Source organism: Gobius niger, assembly GCF_951799975.1.
Source record: "Gobius niger genome assembly, chromosome: 10".
NCBI classification, from domain to species: Eukaryota; Metazoa; Chordata; class Actinopteri; order Gobiiformes; family Gobiidae; genus Gobius; species Gobius niger.
The window spans coordinates 30,294,113-30,310,157 of record NC_136861.1 but is presented as its reverse complement, the minus strand read 5'-3'; the positions used below and the strand labels follow the sequence as shown (position 1 = coordinate 30,310,157).

General features: G+C 43.0%; 1 protein-coding gene across 1 annotated transcript; it reads left to right on the top strand.

Moving 5' to 3' along the window:
* The first annotated feature begins 1,718 nt into the window (after positions 1-1,718).
* On the top strand, positions 1,719-12,989 carry cdr2l (cerebellar degeneration-related protein 2-like). The gene is made up of 5 exons (XM_079564047.1): positions 1,719-2,172; positions 8,236-8,348; positions 8,542-8,690; positions 10,501-10,665; positions 11,245-12,989. The coding sequence occupies exons 1-5, from the start codon at positions 2,094-2,096 to the stop codon at positions 12,224-12,226; spliced, it is 1,488 nt and encodes a 495-aa protein (XP_079420173.1). The 5' UTR covers positions 1,719-2,093; the 3' UTR covers positions 12,227-12,989.
* Positions 12,990-16,045: the final 3,056 nt, after the last annotated feature.

Genomic DNA, 16,045 nt, shown 5'->3' with positions numbered 1-16,045 from the left:
GTAACATGAAATAAAGAACACGCCTTTTCCCGTGCCTACAAGCTGCTAATGTGAACAACAACATGACCCGCATGCTGTTTGTTTCAAGAATTGTCGCTGCTAAAAAAAAAAAAAAAAGAAGTGGAGCCAAGGGAACATTGTGCATCGAATTACAGCCGTAGCAGACCAGTGATTCAAGGTTAAAGCCATACTGCAGAACATTCAAAATCAAGCCTTCGTTCATTGATTAATTGATTGGTTTAAAAAATACCTTAGAAAACGTCTGTCTTTGCCTCGAGTGGGGCAAGGCTCAGACCTAACTTCTGTAACGTTTGCCTAGCTGGTCTCCATGGTGATGCGTCTTGGCTTTGGTTACAGATGGACCAACATGAAGCATTAATATCAGGCCCTCTTCTGCCGTATCGGCCGTTTTGCGATAGTTGAGTTGGTTTTGTCACGTAGCAACACGCAACCTGGAATGTTCCGCAGCGTGGCTTTAATTTATATTTTCAAGCTTATTTTTTAAATGGATTATAAGGGATACTTGACATCTCAACAGTTTTGTTTTGTTTTTGTTTTAAAGTTTTCATGTAATGTGAGGCCTGCTCAGTTTTAAAAATGTGAACATTAATTAGAGATTAGATGACTACGTTTGGAGGCCATATTTATTTCTGCTATTGGACTGTGTTTTTGCACCATAGAGTCACCATAGAGGAGTGCCCTGGTAGTTTACGAGAAACACAATAGTGCCTCTGCTGGATGAGACTGCAGTTATCAGTAGTACCCGTCGATTACTGATTTTCTATGGACATGGATAGTTTGCTATACTGTACGCTGGTTATTGAAACCAGGCATAATGGTTTACAATAAATGATTTAGGAAAGGACTCAATAAATAATCCTAATTCTAGTTAAGTCTGCCCGGTGTCTTTCTATATTCTTTATACGCCTTTTTCTGTAAATGTCTTTGTATCAGAAAAAAAAAAAAAAAGTCAAGGTATCAGAAGACCACTGGTGTGACTACAATATTTGCATCAAAGATTTTGCTCATTTTTCTCCCATTTGAAATGTAGGTGAAATGGAGATATCGGCGAAAGGGACCCCTTTTAATGAAGTATTACGTCATTTACAGTTGCGTTGCGTTTACAGGCCTTTGTAATAAATATGTTCTACTATTAGATACAAGATTCTAATAGGAAAAAGGCCCATGAATGTAGTATGAAGCAAAGCATGGGTATAATTTCCAATAGCAGTAATTCAATAGTGTGTATATACATAATGACTGTCCTTTTGAATAATATTGTCTGACCCTCATAGCATCGTTTCATAATCCAAACTACACAAAAAAAATAAAAAAAATGCGAGCCGTGCCACAAAACGACAGTATGACAGTAGAGCTAACCCCGTTCTGTGTAGTTTTATTTAAACAACTTACAAATCTCAAACCACAAGCTAAAACAAAAAGGTTAATTTCATATTAAATATTTCCGATCTCCCTTGAACGCCGCCGCTGCGGGTCCGTCCGATTTCGGTCACTTCCCGGCTCCTCGATTCCTCGGTCCTAAACCCCGCCCCCTTGCAGGACCTGGACCAATAGAGAAACACTTCGAGCGTTTCCGATTGGCCGAAGTCCTCTGTGGGCGGGACTTACAGGGAAGGACTCATGGATCTATAATAAGGGATGGCTAAAAGGAGGCAAATAGTGAGAAATGCGACGTGACCAGCGCTGTCAATTTACAGAAACCGTTCCTTGCATCAAAATTACGCCGGGGGAGACGCAAGAAACGCTCGCGCCTCTTCCATCACTCTCACAACATACTTTTTTTTTTTTTTTTTGCGTTTATTAGCACTTGCCATCACCCCTGACATGCTCCCTCAGGCCGCAGCACGCGCCTCTGAGCAGGTGCGCCTCTTCCATCCCTAATTAGGAAAATCATCTGGCCACTTTAGCATCAATCTTCAGGGGAGACGGGGCATGTTGTTGTTTTGTTGTCACTTCCGGGGCCCTTTTTCATCCATCCATTGCTGAGTGAATTGGCAGATCACGCAGAAGAAGGAGCAGCAGCAGAAGAAGAGGAAGGGGCGAGTACCAAGCGGAGCCTTGAGCGGCCATCGATGCTCCGCGCCGGGAGGATGGAGGAGTTTGAGACCGAAGAGGATGAGCCGTGGTACGACCAGCGAGATCTCGAGCAAGGTGGGGATCATTTGGGGGGTGTTGCTATAATGGCAATCCCTTATTAGCCTCTATGGGAGCCTATAGGTTTGTCAATGTAGTCATGGTGTTTGTGGATTTCATGCATGAGTAGGCAACTCTGCCGGATTTGTCCTTGATCTCTCAGCTGTCTTCCTCTGCCAGATATTTTGATCTTGTCAGCAGTGTCCCTGGAATTGCCTTTCAAAAAAATGTAGCCTACTTCAGCATCCCCTGGTGACAGTATCCTTTCCGTTGTGTTGAACAAAAATTATATATTCTGCTTTCTTATCTCAAGTCAATTACCTTTTTTTTTAAAGCAATAAGTTCTGGGCCAGCAGACTTTTACTCATAAAGTGGTTCTCATGCTGTGGTGCAGAGGCCATAGGAGTCCTTGAGCCATTGTAGGGAGCTTCCTGATTTGATATTTTTTGGAAATTGATCGATGATATATTCTTAAACCCATTGATACCTAAATTAAACCCATACCTCTCAGTATGGGTTTAATTAACAAGACTCTGAAAGGCTTCACTAATGACTCACTGTTCATTATTTCATTTGTGTACAAAACTTAAGGTGACCATAAAGATGATCCATTTATGAAACAAGGTGATGCTGGACAAGGGTTTTGGGAACGTTATAGTTGGATTTCTCTAGATATTCAAGCAGAAATATTGATTTGTTGATGCTCTATTACAATTAGGTGTAATGAAGTGCTCTGTGACGGTTTTTATCCAAAAGGTTTGTGTAGCTCGACAGACCAAGCTTCTCATCTGAACATTCTGTTAATGTAATCATATATTTTACTATCGTGACTATGTGATGGAAACAACTGTTCCAATAATAAAATCACTTTAAACAATACGCCCTCATTTAAGTTTGGGTTTACGCACATTTTAACTCTAAAAATACCTTGAAAACTCTTACTCATCATAGCATTGCCCTGATCAAGCGTGGAAGATGTCTGGGTGGTCCTTGGGTTTTGGCAAGAGGTTCCTTAGGGTTTTTTTAATTGGTTTATTTGGTCGGGACAGTGCATGTCTACTTTCCATCTGTCGTCCCCCATCTCAAACACACTCTCATTCATCCTGGTCTATTGTACATTTTTTTAGTGGTGGGAAACCCACACAGACACGGAGAGAACATGCAAACTCCACACAGAAAGGCCCCGTCCAGGTGGGAATGGAACCCGGGACCTTTGAGCTGCGAAGCCTGAGCCATGCCGCCCAGTCAGAAAACCTGCGATGAGCTACCATTGCATAATAGAAAATTATAAGTTTTGATTTCGTGAAACCCGAATCTCCAAGTCGCTCTCCTGTGAAGATTTCAAGTAGTTAATTTTGCCTTATTGATATGTTGTCATTTCAGCATTTGTTTTGACCCGACGTTGAAACCTTACCTTGATTTGCTGGTCTTCAGGCTACGCTTCTCAAAACAAAAAAAGCACCAAAGATGAGCCCGTTCAAAGCCTCGAGCTGTAACAAATATTGAAGCTAAGTGCGCGGTATTGATTCTGTGGCTAACTTAATTGTGCTTTGACAGGCATGATCCTGAGAGCCGTCTAGGTTTGGTTATTTAGATCTACCGGGAAAAAGGGGCGGGATTGCTCTTAGGGTCCAAATCTTATGAGCTGTATAGAGACTGGCACCAAGAGTCATATTGGCCGAGTTATTGTTATATTCCTGACAGAGAAAGCCATAATGTTGAGTGTTCAGGGGCGTACGTCATCAAATATAAATGACTTTCATACTTTTCCAACCAAATATAAGGAGAATGTGGGCATTGTGGGTTGTCCGAGACGGTAGTGGTGTGCGATCTAATGAGGTTATAACTGGCTTCCTCCTGATTGAACTCATCGTACTTCCTAAGAAATGGAGTTCCTCGCGATGTCGAGGCCAGTGCACTATTGAACATGACCTCAACATCACCCCACCCCTGTCCGCCTGATCACCCGCTGACCCAGAGGACTAAAGCTGCTTTGGCTCTCCTCATCAGCAGTGACATGAATGATCGAGACAGGTGCAGGGTCTTGTTTGCTCTCACATCAGTCCGCTTCGGTAGGAATGAAATGGAAATGGCAATGAAACGGAGAAACGACATATGTGGCAGGCGTGAATGCAAGGTCAGCCGCGATTATACCTGTGTGATTTGCCCTTTAAAAAAAAGGGTCAATAATCAAAATGAATCACGTTTACAATACTGTTAAGAAAAGCCTTTATTTTCTCCAAATCGTGCAGCGCTACACGTGGCCTCAAGTCATGCGTGTTCCTTAAATGATGCGATTATATAACTGCCTATTGCACTGCAGCGACGACGTGTTGGTTTTGACCTGGATAACAACATGCAGATGACATCACGCACATATAAAATGGCCTTTGTGAAGAGAAAAATATATTGAAATGGCAGTTTAATTGCATTTTATGAAGAGATAAGGCTTGTGTTTTTATTCTCGATATTGTGCGAAGTGTAGTAACTATGATGCAATTGAAATGTGTTTTAGAGCAGGGGTTTCTTAGCGGAGGGCCGATTTTCTTTATTGTAAATAGACCGAGGGCGCTGATTATTACGATTATTAGCCCAAAGTGAAGCACAACACTGGAAAAATTACCATCTTCAATGAGATAAATAACTTAAAATGGCTTGAATTCATCAAATTCTATGTTGAATTTGAGTCGAACAAATAATTGTTTTTCCCTTGAAATGACAAAATTATCTGAATTAAGAGAATAACGACTACTAGAGGTTTTATCTCATCTAAGACCAGACCAAATCTTCTCAAACCTTAGATTTAATCTCCTAATTCAAGTAGATTTCTGTCATTTCTTCCTTAAAACGATTACTCTTTTTCCTGTGCGCTTCCTTCAAATGCCAGTATTCATAATATATGACCTAATTGTGTGCATTGACAGTATTTCTACCTTTTCCCCCTCCCATTTAACTCTAATAATGTTAAAAGGACTCTCTGATTTGCGTAATAATGTTTCTCAAAATCATCTTGAGGGCCAAAGGTTCTGTGCTTAAGGGCCGGATTTGGCCCTCGGGCCTGACGTTGCCTACCCCTGCGGTTTCTCAAAGGCCCGATGCTCTAGTAAAGCCAATTCTTCCCATACTGTAATTTTAACACAATCTTTTAGTATTTTGATTTGACCTTTATTTAACCAGGATTGTCCCTTTTGAGTTTCAGAGTCCAGCACCAGCCTCCCACATTTCTTTTCATATGAGCCCCCAAAATATATATGTTTGTTGCAGCAGCTATAATGAACCATAATTAGTATGAACAAATGTGAATGGATGCACTCAACACCATGCAATGCTGCCAATCTTTATAGTAAAACCCATTGTCATTAGATAGGTTTTGTTGCATCGCGTGGCTTTTTGTAACCCAGAAACGGCCTAGAAAGCACCGAATTAGCCTGAGATTACATAAGGAACAGTGCGCACATGTGACTCTCTCGAGAACGCTGTGGTGTTCTGACTGTGTGACCAGCTCATTATCACATCATCTGTGGTTTTGAGATGAACAAGGTTCGGAGATGGGCCATGTGCAGATTAATTGCTATTCATACGAAATCGCACTTAGCAAATCGCAAGGACTGCCATCATTATTCTGCACAAAACTGCCTGGGAACTATAAATCGATTAGGTGCAATCTCAAATGTGATGCCTGTTGGCGATCGATGCATTTGATTAAAGGCCTTGTGCTAGCTAGCCAGATTTTTTGTTTACAAATACTGAAAGAGGAAGCAAATGAAAGTTTAGCTTGATAGTTGTGGTGCTAACTCATTCCCAACACATCTCTAAGCATGTTTTATATAAGCATGTTTGGAAACTTTCACGGTAATGTTGGCATCAACTACTCACTCATGATCAATAAAAATGCTTTATGATTAAATGTGCCGACTTTTTCCCACGAAGGTAAAGAAAACCAACTATTAGGAAAAAAAATTAAAAAATGGGAACCTGGCCTTTAAACAGTAGGGATTTGGGTATAGCATTGCGTAATAAGATGGATTAGCATCAAGCTAGTGCTGGAATGCTAATTACATGCTTCATAGGATTGGAGATATAGGCTGAAAAGTAATACATTTGCGATGTGGTCGGATTACAAAAAGTAAAATAAACATTCTCATTTAACATCTGTGGATTTTTGCTGTATTTTTTGCCTTATGGAATAGAAGCTCCCCTTCACTGTGCATTTCCAGCTCCCCATCTCCACAGCAGCAGCAAAACTATCAGCCGCCTCACCATCTCCATTTTCTCCTCTTCACCACCAATGGCACGGTAGCGCAGCGGTTAGCGCCTCCGCTTCACAGCTAGAAGGTCCCGGGTTCGACTCCCACCAAGGACGGGGCCTTTCTGTGTGGAGTTTGCATGTTCTCCCCGTGTCTGCGTAGGTTTCCTCCGGGTACTCCGGTTTCCCCTACCACTAAAAACATGTGCAATAGGTGAATCCTCCAGCCAGGTGATTCTGACCATCAGCCGGGCTCCACATCTGGAGATGGGTCCCCGGGCGCGGCACTGCCGTCGACCACTGCTCCTTACGGGTTGCCCCAGCGGCATCGAAGGATGGGTTAAATGCAGAGGACAAATTTCCCTACGGGGACAATAAAGTTAACAAACAAACAAACAAACAAACAAACAAACAATGTCCGAACCCAGGGGAGATATTTGTCAAATCCATCATTGATCGATTGAAGCCTCTCAGACCTCACTCATTTGACTTTGTTTACACCACTCCTGGCTAAACTGTCACTGCAGCCTTGCGGTTACAGATTCCCAGTTTTGAAGAGTGCTGCACCAGCAGGACGGTCCTCCCTGCTCTCTCCCACTGAGCAGATGAATAATACATTGCTCAAGCTGTGTTGTAAAACAGCAGCAGCCACACTGTACCAGCCTGTGTTTCTGATTTTCACAGGTTTGAAGGGGAAATGGAAAGAGGCTTGTGACCTTTAATAAATGTGGACAATGAACAAGATCTAGAAGTTGCTAAATATCTGGAAAAACAAAAAGCCAAGACAAAGTTCATTGAACTTTAGTTGAGAAAATATTCCATACAAATTGGACAGCATTGGTGTAACCGAGGTATCGAGATGCTTCGCCAGCATCAGGCGCAAAAAAAAATAGAACTTTAAGTAAACTGGATCAGCTTTGAATCTCAAAATGTTTCTAGTGGCCCAAGAATCTCCATGAATCACTTGAGCAATACAAAAAGCAATACTTTGATGCTAGTATTCAAGCTAGCTAGTATAGAGTTTGGGAAATTCCATAGTTACCATGGAGATCGGCCATTTTTGCAGCTGTTGGCAACAACTCTGTTAGCTGCTGAGTTACTGCTAGTAAATACATCTCACACAATATGGTGTCATAGTGTTTTAATGTGAACAATAACTCCAGTATTATAACTTTTAGAATCTCCATTAGTTTACAATTGCTGCTAATCCCATAATGCTTAGCGATATGACGTCACATTTCTGAACTCTATTCAAGCTAGCTAGCGCAGCTAGCGAGAAACACTATCGTCATATTGTCTTTTACCCCCAAAATGAACAGGTGTAACCAAGTCCACTGTAATGTTATAGTTTGAAACCAGATACTAGTTTCTAAAAAGAAAAAAAAATATATTTTTAAAAGCATTTTTTGGGTTAACAATAGCACATTCTACCATAGGTTAATGCAACTGGAGATGCTAAACGCAGTGTATGTATGCACTTTTAGGGGTTGTTCAAAAGTACTACAATCAATATAGGATTAATATAAATCATTATAGATATCTGGGAACACATAAGTCAGGTTCACGTCCAGAAAATCCTGTGTTTCCTATTCTATTTTGGGTGTTGAAATCAAAAGTAAGTATGTTTTTTTTCCCGTGGAGTTTTTTTTGCATTTTGACAATATAACTGTGGGGAAATCTCCCAAAGCGCTAAACACAGATTTTGAGATTTTGATTTTTTTCCACCAATTTCTTACCAGCCGAGCTAAATGCTCGTGATGAAGAGCTTGCACTCAGCCTGACCCCCTTTTAACAGTTTTATCTTGATCCCCTCTGCCTCTTTTGGCTCTCCTCAGACTTGCACTTGGCAGCTGAACTTGGCAAGACGCTGCTGGAGCGCAACAAGGAGCTGGAGGACTCCCTTCAGCAGATGTACGGCAACAATGAGGAGCAAGTGCAGGAGATAGAGGTAAATGTAGTTTCAAAGAGCCTCTGTAACAAAACTCGAAATATTGTGGCGTCTCAAATATTAAACCACTTTAGAATTGCACTCTCTTGGTAAGAAAATGCACTTTTGGTGTAATTCTCATGGTAACAAAGGGCCTTTAACAAAGATGAGAGTAAAGGCTTGTTGTGCTAATGTTTTTTTTTTCTCCACACAGTATTTGTCAAAGCAGCTGGAGATGTTGCGTGATATGAATGAGCAGCATGCTAAAGTTTACGAACAGTTGGACGTCACGGCAAGAGAGCTGGAAATCACCAACGAGAAGTTGGTTCTGGAGAGCAAGGCCTCGCAGCAGAAGATAGACAGGTCTGGTACAGTTCTTTACATTACAAATGCCTGAACAGGCCACTGTTCTTCCATACTGAGATATGTTCTTACCTGAGCTTAGACGAGTTGATTCATACATGTCTGGTCGTTGTGTGTGTACTCAGTCACGCACAACGACTTAAGATGCTGTCAGCATTTGGCCTCTCCCAATGTATTCCTATGGCTCCAAATGGGGGTGAAGTTAGAAGCGACCACGCTCTTCCACGGGCACAAAGACCGGACAGGTACGTATCAACTCGTCTAAGCTCAGGTGAGAACATATCTCAGTATGGAAGAACGGTGGCCTGTTGGGAACATACAACCCCTTGAGTTCAATTCTCAATTTCTAAAATATATTTTCTGACCAAGACATTGTTCAGTAACCATAAGAACAGAGTGTGACCCTGCTGTGGCTGCTTCCACATATGCTACAGCTACATACTGTGCTGCTGCTCGTGACCCGCACAAAAACTGCCATGAGGATGCTCGCGGGATAGATGGAGTGTGAAACCTTAGTATCTGCCCAAAAGTCCAATTGAGTTATTTTCAAACATAGAAGGTACTACTTTTATAATAATTAAAAATACATTTTACCGCACATTTGCAAGCATTTGTTGACAAATAAATCTTGTTTCCCTTTACATTACTATTATCTTAAACATTACACACCCTGACCGTGGGAAATTGCCCCATGACCCAAAATGGTTGTGCACCACTCCTTTAGACCAAAGTGAGACTACATGTGAAAAATGTATTTCCTCTAATCAGGCAGGCAAAACCTGCCCCGGTGAAATGTGCTATAAAGTTATAACACAGTGTAGCTGCTTTTATAAAACCTGTGCGTGGGTTTTTATACCTAAATGTGCGATGAGCCATTTTATCCTCACGCTCCGTAAAATACAGCTGGGACTTTCCACCCACTCAATAAAAGTATGGATAGAAGAGTAATGAATAAGGTAAAAGAAAAGGTGTCAGATTAAAATTACTGAAGTTAAAGAATAAAAGTATCCTCTTTCAAATACTGAACAAAAATATAAACACAATATTGTTCAGTTGTGACCATTTAAATCTGTGTTGGTGAGCGCTTCTCCTCTGCCCCTCTGATTAGATGTATAAAGATTACACAGATGTGCCATTGGCCGGCTACATTGAGCGTGTTTGGGATGCTCTGGGTCGCCGTATACAACAGCGCGGTCCGGTTCTTGCCAATATCCAATGTATTCGTGTGGCACAATAATTACGTGCACTGCCCAGAAGCCAAGCCTCGTACATAATCCTAAAGCCTGTTTTCTGTTGTTCATAATGGGGGTCAGAGGTCGGTACAAATCATATTAGTTTGTAAATGCTGCCTTTGTTTGGTTTTACATGTTCCACAGATTTAGTTTTGTAACGGCGACCTGCAGTAGCGTCGGGTGACTGGTGCAAGAGGATAATATAGACCCTCAGCATTGTGGCTTTTGTTGCCATGCTGTGACATAATCTGCATAATCTTGGCTCAACAATAAAAAAAATAGAGCCCCAAAAAGAAGCATGCATCCCCTAACCCAGGAATTATGCAACCACCATTACAAGAGCACCACATGCAGCTCTTATGCTAAAATTATAACCCCTTAAGTAGACCAAAGTGACAGGAGAAGGATATCTCCACACACCCCTTTTCCTGCTCATCTGTATTCATATGTTTTATTAAATTATTCATTATAACTAAGTCCTCCGGTGTCAGCAACATGGGACACTTTTTAGAAAACAAAACTGTTCATTTTCTTACAGTCTGATTCTTAAATCTAAATGTGACTCCTCGTGTGCACAGGTTGACCTGCACCATGGAAACGCTGCAGGGCCAGGTGGAGAGCCTGACTGTGCGGGTGGAGGAGCTGAGGACTCTGGAGGAGCTGAGGGTCCACAGGGAGAAGAAGGAACGACGCAAAACCCTCCACTCCTTCCCCTGTCTCAAAGAACTCTGCACTGCCCCGAGGCACGAGGTTTTCTCTGCTATTGTCAATGTTTCGCCTTAAAATCGGAACTGGTAAAGCTTGAACTGTTAACCGAGGCCCAAACGTCTTGAGTATAAGCTCTTTCCACAGCTTTCAGGGTGTAAACTGGAGCTTTACGACACAGTAATACTAACAACTAGCCCGCGAACAACACATCAACCCATGATTTATAATTCGATGCAGCACACGGAGCACTGTGGTCTCGTTACCACCCACATGTCTATTTGTACAAAGTGGTTCAAGGGAACAAAGCAGCACTTTAGAAAGTGCACATATTATGCATTAGTTAGACTTTTTGAAGTGAGGTAAGGCAAAAAAAGTGTTGTATAGCTTTATGTCTTTCACTCTCCATTTGAAAACTTTGTGTGATGAAAATATTGATTTGTTTTTTTAATTGAAATCGAATCATAAAAGTTTTAACCATATTTTTTCCCCTCAAAAGCATCCTGCCCTCATTTTTAAGTAGTTTCAAATTCCGCCGCTCGCCTTTTAACTGGACCATGTCAATTGAACCACAGTTGGAGTCAGTTCAATAGTGACCACCGCCCTGTCTCTTCCAGGTATGAAGACGGTTTCCTCCTGGCTAACCCGGGCAGTGTGGACCTGGCTGAAAAACGTCCCCTGGATGAAGAGAACGACCGTCTCCGGGACGTTGTAACGTCCCTGCGAACGGCAATGGCCACCGAGCGCTCCAAGCGGGAAACCGCCGAGAGCGAGTGCGCGACCGTCCTGCAAGAGTACGAGCGCCTGGAACAGCGCCTCCTAGGGGCCGAAGGCTGCAAACTCCGTGTCCAGGAGCTGGAGGCCGAGCTCCAGGAGATGCAAGAACTCAGGAAGTCCCGCGTTTCCCTGCTGGGAGGGATGGAAGACGGACTGGAAAATTTACTCAACAACACCCCCGAGACCGACAACTTAGACGAGGGGGCGGGGCTTGAGGAAGGAGACGAGGGAGAAGGCGGAGAGCCCGGTCAGCAGGGCGGAGGAGTCCCGGTCCGGAAGAGCTGCAGCGACACTGCTCTGAACGCCATCTCCGCTCGGGACGCTTCGGGCAGGAGGCAGGGCAGCTACGCCATGCACGCCAACGGGGTGCGCAAACGCGGGATGTCCATCCTGCGCGAGGTGGACGAGCAGTACCACGCGCTGCTGGAGAAATACGAAGAGCTTCTCGGGAAATGCCGCCGCCACGAGGAGAGCCTGTGCCACGCCGAGGTGCAGACGTCCCGGCCCGTGTCCCGAGACCCCTCCATTAAGGACTACAACATGGCGGGGCCTTCCAGCATAGACTACAGCACGGCGGCCGCGGGATCCTCCACAATCCCCTTCATGGGGGCGGGACCACCGACCCCTCCCCAGACGCCTTCCACCCCCGAGGCTCTGGAGGGCATCAGCCGGCAGGTGGAGCAAGTGGACAAGCGCCTCAGCCAGAACACGCCCGAATACAAAGCGCTGTTCAAAGAAATCTTCTCCAGGCTCCAAAAGACGAAAGGCGACATCAACGCCAGTAAAAGTGAGAGGAGGGGAAAGAGGAAGGGACACAAATGATTCATGGCGGACTCTCCTAACTGACCTCGCATACAGCTAACCGCTAACGTATAACTTGAACTCTTTTGCTTTAAATATCTAACGCCTTGTCCTTATCAATGGAAGCAACCAACAAAAAAGTTGAGGCATTGACTAAAATCCAACAAAGAAATATTAATTAGCAACTTATTCTAAACACATTTGAAGAGATGTTTATGATTTCTGGTAAAGCTCAAATATTCTAGTCATATACTCCTAACTTTTTTGAACTGAGGTTGTCGTCCTGACTCTCAAAGCTGCCAAAACCTTTTCTCTCCGCTAGATTTCAGCGTATAGATGCTCAAGTGACTTTCGAGTGATTTATGGACCACAGAGATGTTTAGAATATAACAGAAAGATGAAAATATTGGTGAAGCTACTCAATGGAGAGACCACCTTTTGGAAGATTAGTGTGTTTTTGATAATGTGTGTTCCCTCTATGCCAAAGTCAATGGTTGCGTTGGTGCAGTCAGAGATTTGAAAGGATTTGATAGAGATGCCTTGTCGTCCTGTTTACCGCATGATGAGAATGAGAAGAGGGGAGTCTCGTCTAAATGCTTCGTTTGTGTCTGAAATGATCGAGATTGCCATGTGTTTGGTCTTCACTGTGCTTCTAAAATGTTGCGTACATTATTGGAAATGTGAATAAAATGTGCCTCCTTGGCAACAGTTTGGAAGGAAAAACGCTTACTTTAAGGGCTGTCATTTAATGTTCAAGTATATGTGAACCCTTTGTCTTAGTTCTTGGCTAATATCATTACTGGGAGAAAAAAAAAAAAAAAGTCTCAAAGTTCAGTGTCTTCTCTGTCAGATATAAAATCCGGTAAACTGTATTTCTCCCGTAGAGTTGTAGTGTCTCCAACCCTCCATCTCACATTATGTTCTAGACCAGGGGTAGGCAACGTCAGGCCCGGGGGCCAAATCCGGCCCTCCAGCACAGAACCTCTGGCCCCCAAGATGATTTTGAGAATTATTATTATGCGAATAAGACATAAAATACCTGTTAAAGTAGTCTGAAAAAGCGAGAAAGTGTGTCAGTATTTTGAAAATGTCCTGTCAGAGCATCCCGCTTGGTCATATATAATGTTAAACAGTGATTCTCTACGGGGCGGTTGGGACCCTAAAGTGGGTCACGGAACCATTTTCAGTGGGTCGCGAGTCTATCGGGAACTTTTATTCAATATTTTCCATCTGAAACTGCATGGAAACACTGTGTCTGTTTACCTGTTAACTGTCACCTCAGCGTTAGGGTTAGGGTTAAAGGAATAGGCCACCGTTTTTACATACTAAAATATGTTCTTAGCTCACTTTAGACGTGTTAATATATCCCCGTCTGGTCTTTGTCCGTGCGCTCTGTCACGCAAACGGAGCACATACGCAGCCTCTCCCACATGTCACATAGCTCCGAAAAAGCTCACGATAGAAGCTACCAAGCTCTTCCACGTGTTCCCTATTTAAATAAAGTTACGTGAAGTGTTTTCATGCGAAGTATATTTACACAGAAATGTAACGTGTCGATTTTATAAGCAAATAAAAAGGGGGACTATATTGTGAGGCGTAATGATACGAGGAGTAAAACGTCCGCGCAGTAACTCCTAAAGGTTATTGACGGAAGTGAGCGGGGGAAGTCTTTAGGAGTTACTACGCGGACGCTGTGCTCCTCGTATCATTACGCCTCACAATATAGTCCCCCTTTTTATTTGCTTATAAAATCGACATGTTACATTTCTGTGTAAATATACTTCGCATGAAAACACTTCACGTAACTTTATTTAAATAGGGAACACGTGGAAGAGCTTGGTAGCTTCTATCGTGAGCTTTTTCGGAGCTATATGACATGTAGGAGAGGCTGCGTATGTGCTCCGTTTGCGTGACAGAGCGCACAGACAAAGACCAGACGGGGATATATTAACACGTCTAAAGTGAGGTAAGAACATATCTTAGTATGTAAAAACGGTGGCCTATTCCTTTAACCACTATGACTGGAGACCGTACAGCCTATATGCCAGTGTGATACCTCATTTGAAAGACCTTCTAGTTTCTGAAAATGTGAGATGAAACACAACATACATTACATTTGCCATTCTTAACCCAAATCATATCCTGATTAGGGTTAACTAACTCTAACCCTAACCCCTGATCAGGGGGGCCGGCAGGTACCAGGTTAAAATGAATGTTATTGGGTTGTTTTGATCATAAATTCAGTCTTAAAGGGAAATCTGCTTGCTCAACAAAAACTTGTGTGGAAAATACAATATTTGATACGATATATGACAAATAGCAATTTCATTTGGGTCCTTGGCTCGAGGGTAATGGTGGAACCCAAAGCCACTTGGGAACCACTGATGTAAAACATTGGCAAAAAATAGTTTACTATACAATGTTGAGGTTCGGCCCTTGGGTGTTTTGAGAATGATGAAAATCGGCCCCTCACGACGCAAACTTGCCTACCCCTGTTCTAGACCGTGAATGCAACCTATTTTAAAGGAATGAAAGCATGTTCCATTGGCAATCTTAATTCAGGACATTCTGAACCTACTCCAAATCAGCATTGTCTCAATTTTAGCACACTATCGAAGATAAGATGGCCTTTTTTCCAGCAGCCTTGCAACTTGACCACAGTGTTTTGATGACGGTGGCTTTAAAGCGTGAGATCTTGTGTCCGTGGACCTGAATGAGAGAGAAGAGGGAAACAATGGAGAGACACTGAATCTAGTCCTGGACCACATTACAGCACGCTCCACTGTCACGATAGGGCTCATTCGCCTCAAAGTTGTAAGTGTTTACAATTAATTTACCAGAATTAAAGCAAATTTACATGAACATACATAAAGTCAACTAAAAGTACCCATTACAGTGTGTGATTAAGTTGCACAGCTTTAAAGTGCATATGATGGATGAGGTTTTTAAGTTTTTGGAAATATGTATATACTTATTTAGAAGGAAAACATCAGTTGTATAATTATTTTATTTCAGTTAAGGACCAGTTTTAAAGAAGAAATGTTGGGCAGAAAAGTTTTTCAATTGGAATTTTTCAGCTGCTGACAGGAAGTGACAGATAAAGGGGAAGTTCCATAGCAGTTCTCATTTCACATTAGGTGTGTTTAAGATGAGCGAGGCGCTGCAGGCGGCTGCAGGCGAGCGGTGCATGCCGGTCAGAATCGCTCTGACGCCACCTGTGCGACGGTGCCCGTATTCTCGTGAGACCGAGGCGGCTGGAGCGCCTTGGGTAGGCGAGCGAAGTTGCTTTTCTCCGCCTCGCTCGGCTGCCTGAACTACAAAGGCCAAAGGGATTGTGGGAAATGAAGTGCCGTAAACACGTACACTGACAGAGGACTGACAGATGATTGGATATGAATTGTGTTTAGATCAGAAACGTGTTGCCGTGACGCTCCGCAGCCCCTGCCTCCTTTTTTCTCATCACCAAGATCTACTTACATCTGCAGAAATGCTTCAGAGTCATATTTGACAGAAAGTGCCCGTGTGTTCAACATATGGCCTACATTTTAAATATTCATAAGTTTATTATTCTAATCCTAAACTGTAAGAGGAGAGTTTGTTATTTTAGCTGTAGTGATGGGGCGTCTGTCTGGTGTGAGGGAGAAGCAGAAATGTGTTCACAAACTTTTACAATAGTTTTATTCCCAAACTCTTTCTAACAAACGCGTGACGCTGCGTGATCTGAGGCTCCTCTCTGTTCTCGGGGCTGAGATGTGTCTGACTTGATTAGAGGCGCCTTTCTCCGCCCTCTGACGCCACCGCCTGGTCTCGTCTGGAATCGAGGCGAGGCGCACTTCATCT

What these genes read in the sequence shown, in the direction of transcription:
- cdr2l (XM_079564047.1), top strand. Translation starts at nt 2,094, where the DNA reads ATGCTCCGCGCCGGGAGGATGGAGGAGTTTGAGACCGAAGAGGATGAG. An exon ending in CCAGCGAGATCTCGAGCAAG is followed by an intron (nt 2,173 to 8,235) that starts GTGGGGATCATT and finishes GGCTCTCCTCAG; the next exon opens with ACTTGCACTTGGCAGCTGAA. An exon ending in TCGCAGCAGAAGATAGACAG is followed by an intron (nt 8,691 to 10,500) that starts GTCTGGTACAGT and finishes TCGTGTGCACAG; the next exon opens with GTTGACCTGCACCATGGAAA.